The 23,201-nt window shown below is 44.1% G+C and overlaps 1 protein-coding gene across 1 annotated transcript in view; it reads right to left on the bottom strand.

Annotated features, from left to right (window-relative positions):
* Positions 1-23,201, bottom strand: part of USH2A (usherin) — a 452,818-nt gene that overhangs the window by 16,007 nt on the left and 413,610 nt on the right. Inside the window, exons 65-67 of the mRNA XM_060273280.1 lie at positions 19,634-19,955; positions 2,060-2,269; positions 1,624-1,862 (exon numbers count right to left, since the gene is read on the bottom strand). Of these exons, the coding sequence (XP_060129263.1) occupies positions 1,624-1,862; positions 2,060-2,269; positions 19,634-19,955 (771 nt within the window). The remainder of the gene's footprint in view (positions 1-1,623; positions 1,863-2,059; positions 2,270-19,633; positions 19,956-23,201) is intronic.

Raw genomic sequence — 23,201 nt, 5'->3', positions numbered from 1 at the left:
TTACCATTGATGATGATGATGATGACGTACTGAATTTTCTAGTCATTTTATCTTGCCCAGTGCAACCCAGAGCATCTTACAACCAACCAACCAATGATTATTGACAACTGAACTATATGCCAGTATTGAAAATATTGAAGTGATAACTTTTTTAGGTAACTAGACCTGCATGTCTAGGGATGAACACAAATTTCTCCAGATCCTTAGTGCCAGCATCCTATTTACTGGGATCAGCATCAAATGCTTGGACCCTAATACAGCATAAGTCTGGAAAAAATGTGACAAATCCCGGCACACCAAAAACAAATTTCTAAAATCCATGTCACAAAATAGTGTGTTGGGTTTTGAGTTTTCCAAACTAGATGGTAGGGGGGAGGCTAGATGGTAAACAGTGCAGTGGGGTAGGGGTAGAGCAAGAAGAAAAAAAGGCCAATGTTGATTTGTAGACCGCTAGTATCTATATGCCTGGGATTTTTTCCAAGACTGTCAATGCCAAAGGAACAGATAATTAATCTGCCTAGTTTTCTTAGGCACCAATATTCATTCCTGATTTGTCTAAGGTAAAGTAAGTTTGGTGGCATCAACAAGACACTGAGGTTTTTTTGGTATTACTGTGATGGTGAGGGTTTACTAAGCTATAGGCCTCTCATTTGGCTATATGCGAATGGTATCAGGCCAACGCCTGTATATCCCTTGTTGTTGTTGTTGTTGTTGTTGTTGTTGTTGTTGTTGTTGTTAAAACTGTACAGTGGTACCTCTACTTACAAATGACTCGACTTAAGAATGTTTCTACTTATGAATGGAGCTCCGTCCGCCATCTTGGATGCTGTTCAGATAGGATTTTTTCTACTTACGAATTTTTAGATAGGGTTGCTTCGACTTACAATTTTTTTCTCCCAATGCATTCCTATGGGATTCGACTTACAAATTTTTTCTACTTACGAATGTGCGTTCGGAACGCATTAAATTCGTAAGTAGAGGTACCACTGTATATTGCCTTTCATCCATAGATCTCAGGGCAGTTCACAACAAGAGAAAAAACAAAATACATAATAAGAACAAACTGAACCAATTACCCGTTCCCCATGTTGGTGAAAGGGTGTGGCACACAGTCCAGCAACCATGGCTGCATATAAACAACCTGATAACATTTGGAATCTCACCTAGTTGCTGTTTGGATGGAGCAACTAGACTCAGTCTGTTCTTCTCCACACCAAACACTGATTGCTAGGATTCCAGTTTATTTTGAAGGCAATGCATACACTGGGTGACATTCAACTATGAGTTACTCAGAGTACCCCCCAAACTTAGTCATGTTCATTAATCCAAATGGGTTTACTCTGAGTAAAACTGAGTTCCAGCACCTCCTACAAGGAGATTCCATTTTATAAGGCTCTTTAACATCAATGGGCATTGTGTTCCTTAGGCAGTCTTTGAGTCTTTTCCTTCATGCCACTTGACCAAAAAAAAACCCCTTTAGCCTCTTTCCTATTATTGGTGCCAGGTGTGAATGCTGTTAAAGTTGACTCGAAAATGGAAGGCAGACATTTGAAAACCAATTGAAGAGTCAGCCCAGCCAGCATAGATGTTAAGTGTTGACACCAAGGATATCCCAGCAGTTACCTTCTTACAATGCCATTGGGTTCCCGAGGTGCATCCCACTGCAAAGAAGCATTCCTTGAGGTCATGCTGTGAATGAAGGGAGGAGGCTGCTGTGAGGGCGGAGCTGGCTCTGTGGTGACATGTGTCACGGGTCCTTTGCTGCAGCAGCTGAAACAGGTACAGGCTTCGACCCCAACAGAATAAGTAGTAAAAGGCCTCAGTCCATGGATGGTTTGCTGGGTGGCCGTTCCTTCTGACAGCTGATAAGAAAAAGGACAGAATATTGCGCACAGCAAACCACACTGGAAATGTGGTCCTTTTTCCTATTTACAAAGGAATGAAACCAAACAAAGGGCTGCTGCTTTTTTTTTTTTTTACATCTGTGGAGAGTCCTAAAAAATCAAACAGCAAATATTCTTATCAGCTCAAAAGAAGAATTTGTCTGATGAAAACTCACCACCATATCCTTTCCCTTTGTATTATTTGAGAACAGCCTGTAGAGACTGACTATTCCATTTGGCTTAAGAGGAGGACTGATTTTCACCACAGCTGAAGTAGATGCCACTGTATCAAACAGAGGTGCATGAAGTCCTTGAGGAGGGGCTGGGCCTGTCTTGCATTGGGTCCAGCTGCTAGCAGTCCTGCCTGCAGAATTGACCGACCAAACCTTAAAAATACAAATAACATTTGAGCTGTGAGATTTCAAGCAGCCTTAAGTAGTCTGTGGGGAAGAGTAAGAGGCTTATTTTCATTTGCACCACATAACGGTATATTTATTCATTTTAATACTTTTAAAAGTATGTGTGCTGCAAATAGCATTCGTGGTGGCTAATAAGGAAAGCCTCATAAAAGTTTAAACTAAACAAGTTGAATAAAAGTGCAGAATTCAAACAATGTACCTCCCACCCACCCACCCAACAAGTCAACTAGTAAACCAAATTAAGCAAAAAAAGCCCATTAATAAAGGACTTAAAAGATAACAACAAAACTTCTAGACCATTTTTACATAAAGATGAAGCAGGCTTATGGGATGCGGGTGGCGCTGTGGTCTAAAAATCATTGAGCTTAGGGCTTGCTGATTGGAAGGTCAGCGGTACAAATCCCTGTGACGGGGTGAGCTCTTGTTGCTCAGTCCCAGCTCCTGCCAGCCTAGCAGTTTGAAAGCACGCCAAAAAAATGCAAGTAGATAAATAGGTGCTGCTCCAGCGGGAAGGCAAACGGGGTTTCTGTGCGCTGCTCTGATTTGCCAGAAGCGGCTTAGTCATGCTGGCCACATGACCTGGAAAAACTGTCTGCAGACAAATGTCGGCTCCCTCAGCCAGTAAAGCAAGATGAGTGCCGCAACCCCAGAATCACCTGCGACTGGACTTAACTGTCAGGGGTCCTTTACCTTTTTAAAGCAGGCTTGGTCAACTGAATCTTGCCACACCCACTCCAATACAAAATCCGTCAAAGCTAACAAATGTAATACATCAGCAAAGGTCAAAGCTCCCACACTGGCAAGCCAGCATTGCTAGCCACAGGCCACAGATGTTGTTGCGCAGCACAGATATGGGCAATTGCAAAGTCTTGTGGTGGTGAGACAGATTCAAGAGTAAGGGAGACATCTCACAGACCTTTCTAGACATTTTGAACATCTTAAAAAACTACGTACAAGTGTGGCACACTAATTAGCAGGAAAATTGCTAGGAACTTAAAAGACAAAGGGGCATATATTTGCATATGCTTGTTAATGAGTTTGCGTGTGTATTAAACAAACACACATTTAGAATTTAAACTTCACATAGTCAGCCAGCAAACTTCCTATCCAAATCACCCCAAATAAATTATTCAGTTAATCTTCACCCCATCCTAAATCACTCAAAGTCAGCTTCTCTTGAATTTATTTACCCTCAATTAATTTCGCAACAAATCCTGCTCTAAATCAAATTCATCTCTCTCTCATAACCCCCTTAATTACCCCAAATAATCTCTAAATAAAGTCTTTAAATTAGTTTGCTTCTACACAGTAAACTAGAGCACCCTCCCAATTTAATATTCCCAAGCTGATAACCAACACCAAAACATTTGGCATACAGTACTTAGGTAAAGATCTGTATGCCATAGTAACACCTCTGGTAATTACGTAGAAGTGATTGACAGTATTGTAAGATGAAATTGCTCCCTTGCTTCACTGAACGTTCTACTGCAACCTAACCTTCTACATTGTTGCAGCACACACCTGAGTGACTAGGCTGTTAGGTGATTTTATTTTTAAACAAACACACTTCATATTTGAACAGCTGAAGACATGCCCAGGTGCATACATGCAGGAACAGGTTGAGCTATATATTTAAGAATTTTTTAAAAGAACCATTCTTTCTCATTAAGGTTTCCATTAAATGCTGTTACAGTGCTCTCAATATTTCTGTCTTTCTGGCACAGTTGAGGGTCCATTCAACTTTCAACAGATAAGTTTTATGCTAAGCTGGGAAAGCCTAAAGCCTAAACATTGCAGTGGTACAGCCCCTCCTAGCAGCCCAGACTATTGCATGAGTCATAACCCTCCACTTCTCCATTTGTGTTTTTCTTCATCAGCAGGAAACATCAGTAGAGGATGTAGGATAACTGTGTGAAATGTTGGCAATCATCAATGCTGCCTTGAGGTATGACAGTGCTATGTAGACCAGGTGGTACGGTATATTCTGGTCAGTCAACCAAAACAGTATATTTCTGATGTTCCCTTTACTCTTATTTAGTAAATGAGACAAGACTTTAGTTACTGAATGTTTTTTTTTCCTAATGGCATTAATTCAATTGATCATACATCAAATTTCATTTATTGCTTAATATGGAAATACCCTCTCAAAAAAAAAAAACACAAGTCAGCATCTTCTCATACTGCTTTTGCCAAAATGCTCACTTTGTTATATTCATTTTGTTCTATCAATCAAGACGCATGGTTTTCAATTCTACGATTCCAAGATCCGGTCGCTGGAATTGCATCTAATTAAAAACAGCTCTTCTCTGTGAACGGATTTTGTTTTTGTCAACTTCCCAAAACCAGAGTAATCTGCACACTATATGAAACTCAGCACTTATTAAGCACAGCCTCCAACAAATCTGCATGAAAATTAAATTTCACTTTCATCAAGGAGAGAATAAACATATGGAAGGAGGTATAATCTTATTTATCAAATATCATTTGTATAATTAAACACGAATAGCATAAAAGGTTGACTTAGGTCATCATTTGCATGAGTAAGTAATTTGTAGAATGTCAGGTACAATAGATGGAGTAGATGGATGTGTAAGTGTATAGGGTTAAATTAGGCTCAATAATAGTGAAACACACAGTGATCAATCAGAATGATAGATCTAAATGGCAATACAAGAGGACTGTCTGTGTGATTTTTAGTATTAAGAATTCCTTAGTAAGCTTTCACGTTGAGCAGTTCTATCTACACTAAAACATGCTCTTATGCAATCTCGCCAGTCCACTTTTTTTGGGGTGGGGTGGGGTAGCTTTGCATTTTGTTTAAAGAAGAAAACCGGTATAGCCTTCTAGTCTCCTGAATGTACGGTTGAGAAATATTGGCAATTTGAAAAGGAAAAGTTTGGGAGAGCAGGAATGTGATATAGACATTATAGATCCAACTACAACTGGAGAATCTCAGCTGCATCAGCATTTGTTGCAGGCGCAACAAAGAAAACAGCAGTTTGGGCCCTAGCTGTGTAATTCCACTACACTGATCTCTAAAAGTGAATTCCTACGTGTAAGAGAGAGGGCTTGCAGAGAGCAGCCCACTCTGCTTACTTCCATCCAATGGGAGAGCAGCAGCAAGTCTGGGAGTTCAAATCAGGAACAGGAAGGGTTAAGACGGGTCCAGGGCTCTGCAGAGTCCTGGTGGCTCAGCTCCAGGTTGGTAGCAGGGAAGCAGGGGAGGAGCTAGCTTCAGCAGGGGCTGGAAAGGAGGGAGGAGAGGGAACGGCACATCAGGAGCCTGGTTTGGGACCACGGAGGACCCATAGAGCAAGGAGGAGGGGCGTTTGGAGTCTTAAAAGGGGGGTCAGAGCCCACGAGACGCCATTGTGGGCTTCTGCCCCATGCAGAGCAGACATGATTTGAGACATCTCACCACTGTATATAGCATGCACAATAAAACTATGAAAATCCAGAGGATGTGTGGAGTGCTTACTCAGGAGTAGCCAACACCCCATCTGTGACAGCAAGCCCACAATCTCTTGATGGCTACCCCGAGGGAAGAGGGCTGCAAATGTAGCAGCCGGCATGAAGTTGGCAGCATCTAAAGCAGAAGAGAGAGATGCCAAGGGAGGATTGGCATGCGTGAGGGGTGTAGCAGAGAGCAAGCTGCAGCCAGCACCCTGCAACTATGGAACGGCTCAAGCACCAGGTAGGCACCCGGGCACAGGGGAAGCCAGGCTTAGTGAACCGAGCAGCTCTGAACACAGCCAAGCCGGAGTGGAGGCTGGACAAGCAGAGAGGACACTCGGGACGGGCCAGCACTTTGTAGGGCGACCCTCAGCACAAGCTGGCTCTAAGGCTGAGAGGCATGGTGGCGTGGAAGTGCAGGAGGCTGAGAGGCGAGTCCGGGCAGAGGGGACAGACGGAGGGGAAAGGCAGCGGCCACAAGCTCCCATACAGTCCCTGGAAGGCAGCTACAGCTCAGCACAGACCCCTCCAGCCAGATGTGATGCAGAGGGACAAAGCCCGCGCGCGGGTACTTTCAAACGCTGACGCGGGAAAACAGAGGGAAGAGAAAGGCGGGAGATGCCTTTACAATGCACCCAGCCACTGGGTGGAACACTGCCCCCAGAGGAAGGAATGGCGAGAGCAGGCAGGCACAGACACAAGCCTGGATGCCAGATCAGGAGGGGAGGGGCCAGGCAGAGCACCAACAACTGAGCCCTCCTGTAACACCCCACAGCACGACAAAGAGATGGAAGTAAGTCTGCAGCTGCCAAGAGGCCAGACCCAGGAGACAGTCGGGCTTCTCTGCAGGGGCAGCAGCAATGATTTCCTATCGGTGGACTTTGCTAGGCAGAATCAGATTCCCCTTTTCCCAAGGAAGCTTCCCATGAGCGTCTCGGCCATAGACGGCAGGGAATTGCAGGAGGGTGAGGTCACGCAACAGACCCCCTCTCGGAAGATGACAGTGAACAAGCACGCAGAAGTGCTAGCTTTGGACTTAATGGACAATGACCCTGTGGGCAGCCAGCGCCGGGGAGATCTCACCTTTGGAGATGCAGACGGCAAGGAGCACTGCAGGAAAGAAGGAGAATCCTCAGGATCGCACCACATCAGCTCCCCAGGCGGATGGAACGACGCCGAGGCGGGGATGCAGGAAGAGAAACTGAGCCAACTCACCAAAGAGGACACTTTTACCCAGAACATACGGAGGGACTTGAGGGAGGGAGAAGGGGCAGGGGAAGGGCTTGCAGAGAAAGAGGGGTTACTCTTTAGCAATGATGCCCGGTATATGCCCCAGGACTCCCTCAGAGGGAAGATTCTCAGGCAATATCATGACAACCCCACGGAGGGGCATGCAGTACATGTCTTCACGAGGCTCACACCCAGTAAGGCCAGTCTTGGGCGAAACCCCAGAGCCTTCCCAGAGCAGGGGGAGGGGGAGATTGGGGGACCACCTATTGAGGCATGGGGTGAGAGGAGGGAGACAGTACACCAACAACTGGATGGAGACGTGGCAAGGAGCAATGAGGCTTACAAGGAGGGGGCAGACCATCACGGGGGACTGGAGAAGGTCTTCCACGGAGGGGACAGGGTCTGGCTGTGGTCAGAAGGCCTTCCCATGGGGGGAAGGGGGAAGAAGCTGGCACCCAGAAGGCTGGGGCCCTTCAAGGTTCTGACACTGATCAACCCTGTCACCTTCAGGGGGGAAGCACCTACAGCGAGAAAGGTCCATCCCGTGGGTCACAGGTCTTTGCTCTCACACTTTAGGGAAAGCCCAAGGTTCAGAGGACGTGACACACATCCAACACAAGACGCTGACAGGAGGGAGGGGGAGGAAATCACACAAAAGACACTAGAGAGAAGGGTGGAGGGAGAAGGCAGCCAAGAGGTTCCAGAAAGAAAGGAAGAGGAGGAGGTCTACAGTGCCACAGCGAGCCCGGGCTCCCGGTGGGGGGAGGGGGGGGGTTAAAATGTCTGATGGCCAGGCAGGGCACTCCTGCTTCCCAAAACGCGGAGGCAACCACGCACACCATGCAAGGGGAGGACCGCACACTGGAACTGCACGCTCCTTTCTCCCACAGACCCAAACCACCACACGTCAGTAGCACAGGGAACACAGAGGGGGAGGGCGATCCCAGGTGGGGAGCAGGGGAGACGCAGACCCAAGGAGCCCTCCGGGAATCGGAAGCAATTTTCCAGAGGGAGGAGGAGGATGACAACGGAAGGAACTACACGGACCAGCCACACAGCACCGACTGGGAACAGGATTTTACACACACTACAGAGGAGGAAGACCTGTCAGGCTTCCAGCCCTCTTTACAGACATCAGACCAGGCAAACCAGGCCTCAGAAAGGGGGGGGGGAGCCTGGAGGGGGGGTGGATGTAAGAGAGAGGGCTTGCAGAGAGCAGCCCACTCTGCTTACTTCCATCCGATGGGAGAGCAGCAGCAAGTCTGGGAGTTCAAATCAGGAACAGGAAGGGTTAAGACGGGTCCAGGGCTCTGCAGAGTCCTGGTGGCTCAGCTCCAGGTTGGTAGCAGGGAAGCAGGGGAGGAGCTAGCTTCAGCAGGGGCTGGAAAGGAGGGAGGAGAGGGAACGGCACATCAGGAGCCTGGTTTGGGACCACGGAGGACCCATAGAGCAAGGAGGAGGGGCGTTTGGAGTCTTAAAAGGGGGGTCAGAGCCCACGAGACGCCATTGTGGGCTTCTGCCCCATGCAGAGCAGACATGATTTGAGACATCTCACCACTGTATATAGCATGCACAATAAAACTATGAAAATCCAGAGGATGTGTGGAGTGCTTACTCGGGAGTAGCCAACACCCCATCTGTGACACTACGGTAGTGTATGTTCTCCGAAGGCCATGTTTAAATTATCTGTATAATCTCGATCAGTTAATTAGATAAGCTGGATGGTACCCAAATGCTAAGGATGCCTCCATATAGCTCCTTTCCTCCACTGGCAGTTGCACTAAGCAGGAGGCGCAGGCTAAGCAACATAGGAAGTTGCCTTATGCCACGTCACACATTGGGGCTACTCAGCTCTGTATTTTCTACACTGACCGGCAGTTACACTCCAGGGTTTCAGACTAAAGGTAGTCCCAACCATACCTGGAGATGCCAGGGATGGGACCTGGGATCTTTTGCATGCAAGGCAGGTGCTCTGCCATTCTTCCCAACCACTGTGGAGCTTTCATATACTCAGCTTTTCCCACGTGGAAATTGAAATCCCTCGTTTCCACACACTTTCTCCACAGGTTCACAACTTCCCACTCGTTTTTTAACACATTATTGGAAGGCCTTCTCCACTGCTGTAGGTCAACTTAATAAAGGGAAAACCTAAAGTATATTTATTAAAATGGGCCTGGTTTTCACTTACTACATAGATTAGCTGCAGCTCAAGCACATCCAGATATTCAACTTCTGGGGGCTTGGAAGACGGAAAGATCGTCCAATTTAGTCAACACTGTGTGCAACAATTGCATGAAGACATGCCCCCAGAGCTCCCCAAATGGTGAAATAAGGGCAGCAGTGTATCAGCGAAGCAGTACCAGAAATAAAGAATGTCACTACAAAAAATGAGGGAGCTGGAGAGTATGCCCTTTTGGCATTGCACCTGCATTGCCTGCATTAATTCTCCATTGCAAACTGATGCGTAAATTTGGCAAACTGAACTTAAGGTTGGAAAAATAAGACTACCAAAATTTGTGCATCTATCCCTAGGGGAAGCTAGGCAGATGGGGAGAGGGTTTGGACCCTATTTTGTGTGTGTTGAGGGGAGGTCAATTATAGCTTTTCAACTCTGTTATTGTAGCTTCCAGCAAATTTGCACAGTCACATACTGTAAGTAGCAATGCCACTATCATCCTTACAAAGCAGGTGGATAAAGCAGATCTACTGAGACATGACCCCCTGTGCAGGGAAGAATGGATGAAACAGAAGATGAAACAAAAACAAGGAGAAGTGTAAAGTTCATCAAGCACAGCCAACTTATTCTAAAGGAATGGTACATGCTGCTTATGAAGAGAAGTAAAACTTGAACTGCATGTGCCCACCCAACATATGGGGGTGGAGCTGCAATCACTGAGCTGAGAGACATTTGCAGAGAAAATGGCACAACCTGGATTTAAACTAAATTAAGGAGTATATGAGCTAAGTTGAATGCTATTTATTTTAGACATTGAAGGCCAGTGCTGTCATTAAGCTACCATACCAGTTAATAACCATACAAGTTAATAACAGCTATCCCTGGAAGTTTTAATACTGCATTCATGATGAATACCTATAATTCTCATATGAGAATCTTGAAATATCCTTTGAGTAATAGATTCAGGTCTAAGTCTTCTGGTCTATGGCAGGGGAAATGGGAACAGAAAGTACTTGCGCCTTGAATTCTTCAACTATATAGTGCCTCCTTTATAATTTAATCTTACATCATGCTGCGCAGACCCCCAAATCCAAAGCGCTGCCAAAATTTCTATCATCATTAGAAGGTGCACAGGCTTAAGAAAGCCATAAGAGGGCTCCAGATTCATCTACACAAGCAGTAACTCAGATGTCTTCATCTTCATTTTCTTGGCCACGTGCCCAGACAGCACTTTGAAAAAAAGGGAAAGCTCAGTTGAATCCATCCACTTAGTGAACGAAAGAATTCTAGGCACAGCGAATGGAATCTTGTTTGGCAGCTGAAAAATGTGCCTTCACAGAGCCCTGCTCCTTCAGGCTGGTAATGGAACAGTCAGATGACCAAATCTAGAAGGGCAGCCAAGGTGGTATATCAAGTGGTTGTGCTACAGACCTCTGCCGTAAGATATGGCAGAAGAATGGTCCCCAAACAGCCATTCCTTTGGTGAATGTCTACACAGCAATCTCTCCAAGTGACCCATTGGCTTTCCCGCAAAGACGGAGGGAAATGTTTTGTTAGAATGCAATAATGTAAAACAGACCAACCTTTAAACATTTCAGTTTAAATGTATGTGATTTCCCAGTTTCCTAATGGCTAAGACTTTGGAGTGAGGCCCTCAAGAAGATGCTGCAGAACACCTTCCTTTCAACTTTCATGAAAGTATGTTAGGGACATCTTTGTGAATCATATGTTTAAATGTGCACTTTTCCCTCGTTGCATTGTTGTTGTTTTTATTGTTAGACAGCTCAAGCACACAATTATGTATTTAAAACATGTATCTAATGTTTTATACATATCTACTTTGGCCACCTCATGGGAAGAGGAGACTCCCTGGAAAAGACCCTGATGTTGGGAAAGATGGAGGGCACAAGGAGAAGGGGACGACAGAGGATGAGGTGGTTGGACAGTGTTCTCAAAGCTACCAACATGAGTCTGACCAAATTGCGGGAGGCAGTGGAAGACAGGAGTGCCTGGCATGTTCTGGTCCATGGGGTCACGAAGAGTCGGACACGACTAAACAACAATCTAATGTTGAACCATTCATGTTTCTATGTGGTGTACATAAAAACAAACCACAGAAAATGGGACAATAAAATAATAATAAACCATCATAAAATAGAACACTACCTTAAATTGCCTGCCAGAACAAGGAAATCTTAGTCATGTACCTGAAGTTCAGCAAGGAGGGTGGGTGCTGTCTAATCTCAGTTGGGAAGGAGTTGCACAGGCTTGGGATCCACTAGCCTGAATGCATGGCTCCTAGTAACCATGGGGGAGCATCAACAGATTGTAAGATGGGTCGTAAGATGGTGGCCTCCCCAGACCCAACATGCCATGTGGCAAAAGTTGCCCACCTAGAGCCCCAGGTGAACAGTTATTATAAGACCCTTATTCCCCTTACAGAGCCATAATTTGCAGAGTTGCTTGGGAAGAGGGATTGATTGTTAAACCATTCTGAGAATTGTAGCTCTGGCAGGAGAATAAAGCATTCCTAAGAACTATTAAGACTTTCAACAAACTACAGTTCCCAGGATTCTTTGGGGAAAGTCAAGTAGTATCTAAACAAAGTGTTATGATAGCCACTAAAAAGAAGCTAATTCTTTAAAAAGACCAAATAAATGTTATTTAAATGTATGGTACGGATATAGCCTTGGTCTGTTGGACAATGAAATCTGGTGAGTCAACTCTGGGACATATAGGTCTTCATGTTGTAAAGTCTTTTTTTAGAAACAGGAGCAACACTTCTGCTTCCATAACTTGTTCTTTTCATGACTGAGAGGCAGAACGAAGTATTTAAGTCTGACATAAAAAAGGTTATCAAAGTTTCAGCCAAACCTTGTTCCTTTTAATATTCTAATGCATCAGTAACGAAGATGAGATGCAAACATGTTTAACTCCAAAAGGCAGACAATTTAATAATTTGTTTCCTATGGGTACATAATGAGATAGTTAAAACATTCCCGAGAGAGAGATAAGCAGATATTAAAAGGTCTTTCCAATACCTGTAATGGCTAAGGGCAACAGCTAATTCAATAGATTCGATCAAAATCACTACTTCTTTCAGTGCTGCTGATTTATTACTTTGGCTGTAGTTAGTCATCACTCATTTTAGTTTGCTTTTCAGTGCTCATAAATTATGCCTTATAAATAAAAAGATACAATCAAGGAAATCATATCAATTCATCTACAGCCCTGGGGTGTATTTTCCCATGGCACTCACACTAATGTCTTTTTAAAAGATAGGCTTGTCATGGCGTTTGAATATGTCAGAATCACAATCTACCTAAGGAGGTCTTGGGAGAGCAGAGCCATAACAGGCTCGTAACTAATGTGGAGGGGCCAATAAATCAGATACCTTTGTTTGGTTTAATGAATAAACAGAGATTCATAAACAGCCTCCTTGTTCATAGAGGTTTGCAAAGGTGGATAAACTCTGGTCTGCAAAAACGGCTCTTTCATTTGTGTGATGGCAATACAATTTCTGGATAGCTTGAGCTTAGTTTAGAGAAGTTTTTGATGTTTTTCTTATGGTTTTAGTTATGTTGTAAGCTGCCCAGAGTGGCTTCAGAAACCCGTCCAGATTAGTATAACTAATAAAATTATTGATGTGTTGTTGTTGTTGTTGTTGTTGTTGTTGTTGTTGTTGTTGTTGTTGTTGTTATTTCCCCATCTGCCAGCAAAGCAATAGAGCACACTATCATACTATCTATATCAGTGTTTCTCAACCTTTTTTGGGCCACGGCACACTTGTTCCGTGAAAAAATCACGAGGCACACCACCATTAAAAAAGTTAAAAAAATTAACTCTGTGCCGCCCTATATTATAATTATGACTGTAAGAAACACTTGCCAAATATTGCTTTCCGGCGGGTTAGTGTTGTGTATTGGCGGCCGCCAGGCTCGTTTGCACTGAGCTTTGGGAAAGAGGAGGAGAAATATTGCTTTCCGGCGGGTCAGTGGTGTTTATTGGCGGCCGCCAGGCACGTGACAATGCAAATCGCCCTTCCAGTCGCCGCACGTTGCGGCACACCAGCCAGCGTCTCGCGGCACACTAGTGTGCCGTGGAACAGTGGTTGAGAAACGCTGATCTATATTATACTGTATGTTCAGGGCTTTTTTTCAGCCAGAACTCTCCAGAACACAGCTCTGGCACCTCTCAGGTGGGCACCATTGCCGTTATAGGAGAACAAGGGAGGTGTTCCTGGTGAGTTCCAGCATCTCTTTTTCTAGAAAAATAGCACTGTATATGATAATCATATTAAATAGTTAATAATGCAGTATAACAATATTATAGCAAGGTGGACAGCTATATGAGTACTATTATTTATAAATTATTTCGTTTCATTCATTTGTACCTTGCTTTCCCATCTCTATAAAGACAAACTAAAACTTCAGGCTTTTGCTTTTTCAACCCCTGGCTTGTCATGGCCACAAAGTGTTATGATGGCCACTAAAAGAAGCTAATTCTTTAAAAAGACCAAATAAATTTATGGTTTATATGGATCTGGTAGTGGATCTGGTAGTGGATAACAGCCAAATATATACCACTCCCCATTTTGAGATACAGTTTATCTCTGATCAGCAACATTATATTAATATCATGCTCCGCTTGTAAACCTCCCTGAAGAGAAGGCCACTGTATGTAGTTAGAATGCCGAGTTTCGACAAGCTGTTGGTTGGAAATTTTAGAAAGTCAATAGCGCACAATCACAGTGTTTCCCAAACTTCTTGTAGACCAGACACACTTTATTTTCAGAGAATGACAGGGTATAAATCATCTAGCTTCAGTGTGGTCCACTGCCAGTCCTTTTTTCTAAAAAAAAAAATGTTTAGAAATTTTCCTACTCATATTGAAATACTGCCCCTCAATGAGGCCAAACTTAGATGCACAAAATGTTTAGGGGCAGGCGTACCCCTGCGTTCCCCCCCCCCCAGAAAAAAGCACTGCCCACTGCTATGTTTCTTCCTGAGCCAATGTTCTGGACATGTCTCCTAATTGGAGGAAGCAAGTCCATAGTTGTCAGTCATGCAGAGTGTTTCAGCCCCCTCTGAGGATGGGAATTCTGCTTGCTTTCTAGACTAGGCAACTGAATAGTCTAAAAGACACCTGATGCATACTTATAGCAGGATAACCCAAATCCAATAGAGTCTGAGCAGAAGGACACAAAGGCAGAACAGCAAATCATTCAGAGATACAAGGCAGCATCCTCTGCAGCCAGTTGGAAATAGTGTGCTCTGGCTTGGGGATTATGACTCTTCCAAATCAATGACTCTCCAGAGGTGTTTCCCATCACCTAATGCCTGATCCAAACTGGAGAAGCCAAGATTGAACCTGGGACCTTCTGTAATGCTCTGACTGCCACTGAGCCGCAGGCCCTCCCAATATTGTCCTAAATACATGGACTTTTGCTAAAGGTTCAGAGAAAGAAAAGGAAGATTCTCCCCCCAATACCTCAGTTGTGCTGTTAATGTCAAACCCATTAAGCTGGACCTTGATGACTGACAGCATTTTTTAAAGTGTTGCAAAGGGCCTGGCTCTAGTGCCTTAATTTTAGTTTCATTCAGCTGGAGGAAATTTAGTTGCATTTAAAATTTTATGGCCAGCAAACAAGCCTCCGAGAGAGAGGCAGCAGAATCAATATCGTGCTTAAGTGAAATATAAATCTGGGTTTCATCAGCATAATAGCGAAAGCCAATCCCCGTACTTATGAATAAGGTGTCTCACAGGCAACATATAAATTGTCAACAATGGTGGGACTAAGAATAGATCCCTGAAGGGTGCCACAAATGACAGTAATGGCAGAGGAACGCACACACAAGACTGCTAAGGATCTGCAATTTGAACACAACTAGTTCCAAGGACTGTCAGACTTACCCAGTTTCAGCATGGACCTTAATAAAGAATTAATTAATAAAATGCAGGTGGAGAAACACTCATGACAAATCTGATCAGACATGGCTTTGAACTCATTTGAAGGCTTATTCAGTGGTGGATATGGCTCAAAGGTCGTAAGTATTTTTCTCCTACTACTGTGTCCACACAATCTGATCTAGCTGAACTTCTCCAAGCGGTTAAACAGCTTTTATATTTTTGGAAGGGTTAGAACTTTCAGTAGCTCACTGCATTGGTTTTTGCACATAAAGTTGTTCATATCTATTTCATGTTCATACCACCATCTCCCCAATATTAGTATTAGAGTTACCCAAATTCTTCTCCAGTCGGATTTTATTTCATTAATCCCATTTGTTGGCATGTGAAGCAGAAGACTTGCTTCTGTTCACCCTACAACTTGTTCACTCAACCCACCATGACTCATACTGGAATTGCCAAGAGAAAAAGACTTCCTTAGGAGTAGCCCATGTTTCAACTAGTTTGAAAAAGCCACAAATGAGCCTGCTGCCTTAAAAAGGACCACGTGATTGGACAGCTATAGCCTGGGTTTCCAATCTTCCATTTTTGGTCAAGGTATTCTAGCAAGCTGTGGCCGAGTGTTTCTAGGTAGTGTTGCTTGATGCATATTAACCAGGCATTTTTCAATCTTGCTTCTAGTCAGAATGTGGGTTGTGTCAGTCAACTTGGTTGATGACCCTTCTTGGAAAAGACAGGGGAAATGTGATTTGTTTATTTTCCTGGACCTCCTGGCAACTTTTAATACATTCAGGCATGGTGTCCTTCCAGATCAATTCATGGAGTATTGATTTGCAGTGGCTTCACTCCTTCGCTGACCAAAGATTCCAGAAGGTAGAAGTGGGATACTATTGTCATTCCCTGAAGAAGCTTGCATCTGACATTCAAGGTATCTAGTCCCTTTCCTTTGTTTTTTAACTTCTGCATGAGACCACTGATAGAGGTCATCCAGAGTTTTAGAGCGGGTGACATCAGCATAAGCTCTGTTTCATCTTTCCATCCGAACCAGACATGACAGTTTTGTCCTTGAATGAGTCATGCACTGCATGAGGCTGAATAACTGAAAAAATTAATCTGCAGAAGGCACAGCACCCTGTGGTGGGTGGTCCTAAAGCTGGAGAATTGCCCATCATAGGTAGGGTCACACTCTCCCCCAAAGAGTAGCGTGTTAGGCTGGGAACAACTTGAATTCCCATACAGAGGCTATGCTAAGGAATGTGTTCTGTTAACTTTGGCCGATACAACAGGTACATCACTCTCTGTAAAACAGAGCCCTTGCTATGGTTGGACATGCCTTGGAAATCTCTGTCTGGACTATTGTAATGTGGTGTATGAGGGATTGCCTAAGGAGGCAGTTTGGAAACTTGAGTTGATCTAGAATGAGATTGTCAGTGTAGTGATAAATAAAGGCCGCCAGAGTGCATATCAAATACTGCAGGAATTCTATTGATTACCAATTTGTTGCCATCCTAATTTCAAGGGAATACGTCTTACTGTTAATGTCCTGTATACCTGGGCCCAGAATACCCGAGAGAGCACCTGCTGTCCACTGAACACTGTCCACCTAGAACCATTTCCCTTGTACATTGCAAGTATCCACGGGGTTGTAGTCAACTAAGTCCTACTCAGAACGAACCTAAATTAGACTTGTCCATCAACTTCAGTAAGTCTACTCTGAGTAGGACCAGCACGGCATACCATGCATTATTTTCTATAATTAAAACAGTGAGGTGGGGGAAACATTCCCTGTAATGCTTTTGCCTGTATGCACCATGTATTGGAAAGAAGGAAACAGGATTCTATTTAGACCCATAGAAACCCTGTTGTGAATAGATTATATGCATTTCACACAGGAAAGAATGTACTCCAGTAGAATGAAATAATGGCCATTGACAGACTTCAGTTCAACCAATAAGATCATGTTACAGGTAGGTAGCCGTGTTGGTCTGGGTCGAAGTAAAATAAAAAAATTCCTTCAGTAGCACCTTAAAGACCAACTAAGTTTTTATTTCAGCGTATCTGAAGAAGTGTGCATGCACACGTAAGCTTATACCAAAATAAAAACTTAGTTGGTCTTCAAGGTGCTACTGAAGGAATTTTTTTTATTTCAATAAGATCATGTTTAAGTTCATTTACTTAATTAACTTTTGTCTTTAACATGCATTTGAGGACCAATTTCTCAACCTTTTTGCATGATGGTAGAGCTCCTTTTGTGACCCACCTTGGATCAGGTTGTGACCCACCAGTGGGTCTCCACCCACTAATTGAAGACCTGTGCTGTAGAAGGCACATGGTAGCTATAATATGTTTTAGAAAAGAGAGGAAAAATGAATTTCCAGTGCCTCTTCTCTTCCCCTTAGTCTCAGACATGAGACATCTACTCATTTAAGAAGCCCACACTGCTTCCAAAACACATTGAGCACCTGATTTAAAGGCGTTTACCTCAACCATGATGTACCGGATAGTTTTCTGAAAAGATTTAATAATTTTTTCCACAAAGAGCCCAATTACAAGAAAAAAGTATCCCCCCAGGTACATTAACTAGAAGAGAGAGGGATGGGGGTAGGGGAAGGGGGGGATAAAAAAAGATATCGGTCTCTAAAATAAAGCGATCTATTTTGGAAAGAATCCTAGCAGTTACCTCATTGCCATTAAGTTCATTGAAGTTTAAGGAAAATTACATCATTAGAAAGAGTAGGAAATCAAGTAACCCAAGAGTCATCATCAGCGATGAAAGATGGGCTCCCCCAAGATGCCAGACGTTTTGGCATACACTTGCCAAATGGAGGTCACAGACTTCCCAACAGCAGCAATACAGATTCAGTCTGATCACCCAAGAACATTCAGTGGCAAACAGTGAAGACTTCCAAAGTTCATTAGGCTTTATGTTCTCTTCAGAAAAGAAGACATGGGAATAAATACTGAAGCAAGAGAGTTATTATAACCTTTCCTTTAAAGTTCATGACATGAATAAGAGGCCTCTGGATTTACTATTATGCACATACAATACAAGGGATGCGGGTGGCACTGTGGCCTAAACCACAGAGCCTAGGGCTTGCCGATCAGAAGGCGGGTGGTTCGAATCCCCACGATGGGGTGAGTTCCTGTTGCTCAGTCCCTGTTCCTGCCAACCTAGCAGTTTGAAAGCAAAAAGTGCAAGTAGATAAATAGGTACCGCTCCGGCGGGAAGGTAAACGGCGTTTCCGTGTGCTGCTCTGGTTTACCAGAAGCGGCTTAGTCATGCTGGCCACATGACCCAGAAGCTGTATGCTGACTCCCTCGGCCAGTAAAGCGAGGTGAGCGCCTCAACCCCAGAGTCGTCCGTGACTGGACCTAACGGTCAGGGGTCCCTTTACCCTTTACCTTTACATACAATACAAAAGCTATCTTCATATAGAAATAGCTCTATATGGAGCCAAGCCAGGTCATACACACCAAGAACGGAATGCTCAGCTCACACCCACACTCACACACCCTTCCAGTCCTGATCAGACTGGCAGCTTAAACCTTACCAGCATCCTCTATTGCAGGCTGTAGTTCAGGGGGAGGACATTTGCTCTGCACACAAAGTCCCAGGTTCAATCCCCAGCATCTCCAGGTAGAATTGGGAAAGATTGCAGACTGGGAGAGCAGCAGCCACTCAGAGTAAACAGTATTTCCCTGTGTGGGAAAGAGCTGCAACTGAATGATTACTGTAACATGCTTTATGTGGGGCTGCCTTTGTATCTGGTCTGGAAGCTTCAACTAGCATAGACTGCAGCCAGCCAGCCAAATTACTATGCCAGGTTCAACATACTTCTGTTAATTCGCAAAGTCCTAAGCAAAGCGGGCTCAAAGTATCTTAAGAACCACCTGATTCCCCATGCTCCACTTTGATCACTGAGATCCTCTGGTGGGGCACTTCTGGTGGTGCCTCACACCCCTGAGATTCAGTTAGCCTTCCCTAGGGGCCAAGTCTTTAGTCTGGCAGGCTCTGCCTGTTGAAATCCCTACCAACAGTGATTCAAGCAGTACGCATCCCTTCCTTCTCTCACATATCTTTTGAAACTATATTGTTTTGACAGGCCTTTGCAATATGAATGGTATCTTTTTAATTAGCCAGTATTTATTGTTTTGCTGATGTTCATAATTAGGTTTTTATGGATGCTTCTTGCTGGTTTTATTTTTATATGCTGTATGATACCTGGATAGATTTTTATGAAAGCATGGAGTATAAATATGCAAACAAACAAAAGCGCTGAGAGCGTTCACAAACATTTCGCACCATGCCTCTGAAAATATGTTAGTTTCTGTGCATTACCAAAAAAAGATGTAAAAATGGGAATCATTGTGCCAAAAAATGGGGAGGGAAATTAACTGTATTTAATTCTTGAAGTCCTTTTTGACCATGTGAACTATATGGAATTATCTGTAACACTTTTTCTGAGTATATAGTCTTTTACAGTATATTAACAATTTAGCAATAAAACTTCTTTCCTAAGATGTTCATAGTACATGATTAGGTTTTCATTCTGTATGTGTCATACCTGATATTCATATTCGGTGAAAGGCAGAAGTGTGGCATCTTTGAAGGATGTGGACGAACCATTATAAACAAGGACCAGGTCTAGATTTAGTTGCTCAAGTGTTACTTGTCTTCTGTAAAGCTCGTAATATAAGATCTTCCCATTTGGTTGCTTTGGACCTGTCCACACAATGGAAAGAACAGACTGGATTCCACCATGGCTTGACTGCACATCTATGAGTGGGGCTGGCTGGATTTCAGGAGGTGCTTCAAGGGTCTGTAGAGAAGCCCATTCACTGGAAGTGCAGCCCAGGAGTGTGCAAGCTTGCACTTGGACTTCATACCTTTAGAAAAACACATCAGAAGGAAGTTAAGTAGAAGGAGGGCTATAAATGTATCTACCGTATTGCACATACGTGTAGATTACAGTAAAGATGTTCCAAAAGAGAGGTGTGCACAGCAGTGTGGTGTTTTAAAACAAATGTAAATAATAATACTCTTGGTGGCTCCCAACAAAATATTAAGAACACAATAAAACATCAACCATTTAAAACTTCCCTGTACAGGGCTGCCTTCAGGTGTCTTCTAAAAGTCATATATAGTCGTACCTTGGTTGTCAAACGGAATCCATTCTGGAAGTCCGTTCGACTTCTGAAAACGTTCGACAACTGAGGCACAGCTTCTGATTGGCTGCACAAGCTTCCTGCACTCAATCGGAAGCCGCAGAAGCCACGTTGGACTTTTGGGTTCCAAAGAACATTCACAACCAGAACACTCACTTCCAGGTTTGTGGCGTTTGGGAGCCAAAACGTTCGACTCGCAAGGCATTTGGGATCCAAGGTACGAATGTAGTTATTTATCTGTTTGACATCTGATGGGAGGGCGTTCCACTGGGTGGGATGTTTCTTTTCCCTCCACTTTTGCACTGTGGTACAAGTGGTAGTGGACCCAGGTGGCGCTGTGGGTTAAACTACAGAGTCTAGGGCTTGCTGATCAGAAGGTTGGTGGTTCAAATCCCTGCAATGGGGTGAGCTCCCGTTGCTCGGTCCCAGCTCCTGCCCACCTAGCAGTTCGAAAGCACATCAAAGTGCAAGTAGATAAATAGGGACTGCTCCGGTGGGAAGGTAAACGGCGCTTCCGTGCGCTGCTCTGGTTCGCCAGAAGCAGCTTTGTCATGCTGGCCACATGACCCGGAAACTGTCTGTGGACAAACGCTGGCTCCCTCAGCCTATAGAGCGAGATGAGCGCTGCAATCCCAGAGTCGGACACGACTGGACCCGATGGTCAGGGGCCCCTTTACCTTTACCTTTTACAAGTGGTAGTAGTAGTAGTAGTAACCCATCTGGCTGGGTAGCAAGCATAATGGCCTCACATACATGAAGGTCCCAAACCTTCAATGCATGCAACCTCTTGCATAAGCACTCCCCTCCCCCCATTTAGTTCAGTGCAAAGCAAGAGTTGCAGACACGCACATCCCTTTATCTCCTTTGCTGAAATGGATGGAGACATTCCTGCATGTGTGCCCACTGCGATCCCCATGTCTGCAACAAATCAGCATGATTTATATATTAGGAACACAGTACTTTGAATATATTTGGTGAGACAATGGCTATGCTTTGCCTGAACTAGGAAGAAGTTGCATTTAAATGTTAAAAGTTCCTTATATCTACTGTAAGAGAAACTGTAGGTTCCTTGTTCAGTCAACCAATTAGGTGGCTTATAATTTCAAAATATATGATGAAACAGAAAGCTTAACTCAGGCCACTGAAAGCTAGCTGAAACAAACAAGTCTTACCACATTTCTAAAAAATATACATGGTGCAACATTTGTATCATGAGCTCCGCTAAAGAAAAAGGATCAGGCTTTGTGATCTGAACTCGCATTCCTGCCCGTTTGCATTAAATTTACAAAATTAATTGTTAGCCTACCACAACCTGGTGGCCTCCAGAGGTTTTGGACTGCCAGCCAGCTGAGAAAAGCTGGACCATGGACTATGGTTTGTTCCCATGACTATCCATGACTCAGACAGAACTTTTATCTTTCTCTGCCCATGCTCTTATTTATAAAATAATGATGGAGATCAATGAGACTTCTTCTGCAAAAATGTATGCATTACTTCCCCACTTAGCTAGCAAGTGAAAACGTGTTAAAATAATTGGTTGAAAACCTTGCATGTGCATCCAGCCACTTCCTATAAATTTCCACTGAAAATAATGGGACAACCCGTTCTGGGAGGAAAAGAAATGAGCACTCTTGCCCTGTAATTCCGAGATTGCCATGCATCAAAAGGCAGGGAATGTGATGCACACTGTGTGCTTAAAGGTAAAGGGACCCCTGACCATTAGGTCCAGTCGTGACCGACTCTGGGGTTGTGGCACTCATCTCGCGTTATTGGCTGAGGGAGCCGGCGTACAGTTTTCAGGTCATGTGGCCAGCATGACAAAGCCGCTTCTGGCAAACTAGAGCAGCACACAGAAACGCTGTTTTCCTTCCTGCTGTAGCGGTACCTATTTATCTACTTGTATTTTGATGTGCTTCTGAACTGCTAGGTTGGCAGGAGCAGGGTCCGAGCAACAGGAGCTCACCCCGTCGCAGGATTCGAACCGCCGACCTTCTGATTGGCAAGCCCTAGGCTCTGTGGTTTAACCCACAGTGCCACCCGCATCCCCACCTTCCCGTTGTAGTGGTACCTATTTATCTACTTGCACTTTGACGTGCTTTTGAACTGCTAGGTTCTATACTTAGGCCTATACAAATGCTTAGAGTTGAACAGGAAAAAAGTAGGGGAGTTTTCTGAAGCTATTGATAAAAGGTCCTCTTCTAATTGAGCAGCTAGTGGCATATTAAAGATCCCATTGACAAGAGCTGGCTATAAGAAAAAGAAAAACTGATTGATTCAGTAAACTCTGCTGAATGAAGAGTTGACAGTTTTTGCAATGGATAATCTACCATACATTCAGATGAAAGCTGCCACAGCCACCCTCCATTCAGTACTGAGGACCAGTCTGAAGAGATCTCATAAACTCAGTTGGTAAAGCATGAAACTCTTAATTTCAGGGTTGTGGGTTTGAGCCCCACGGTGGGCAAAAAGATTTCTGCATTGCTAGAAGACTCTTGCAGTCCCTCCCAACTCCACAAATATATGATTCTATGATTCATGCCTTGAGACACTGTTCATAATGTATTAGCTGGAATATTTTGGCAAACTCTACTAGCATAGCATCACATTCTGAAGGCATAGCACTTTCAGGCCCCCTCAATGTTCAGCTCCACCCCCTGGCTCCTCATGACATTGCGTGCATGACGCCATGATGTTGTGTAGGGCTCCCTCAATCATGCCAAGAAGCTGGTGCCTCTGTTAGGGAGAAATATGGGGTCCTTCCTGCTAAGCCTGTTTTAACATGCTGTTTGGTCTTCTGCATCTTGAGGATACCAACCTCCCAATTCCAACCCACCATTAGAACAAACTGGTTACAGGGGGGCAAAATTCACCAGTCATTTAAGGCTGCATTGGCATAACAGCATTTTGCTCTGCCTTTTTCATGTGTCACACTATGATCAGAATAACACACAATATTCACTCATTAAG

Source organism: Zootoca vivipara, chromosome 3 (assembly GCF_963506605.1).
Source record: "Zootoca vivipara chromosome 3, rZooViv1.1, whole genome shotgun sequence".
Lineage (NCBI taxonomy): Eukaryota > Metazoa > Chordata > Lepidosauria > Squamata > Lacertidae > Zootoca > Zootoca vivipara.
Note: the sequence above shows the minus strand (reverse complement) of the source record. Positions and strands in the feature narration are given on the sequence as shown.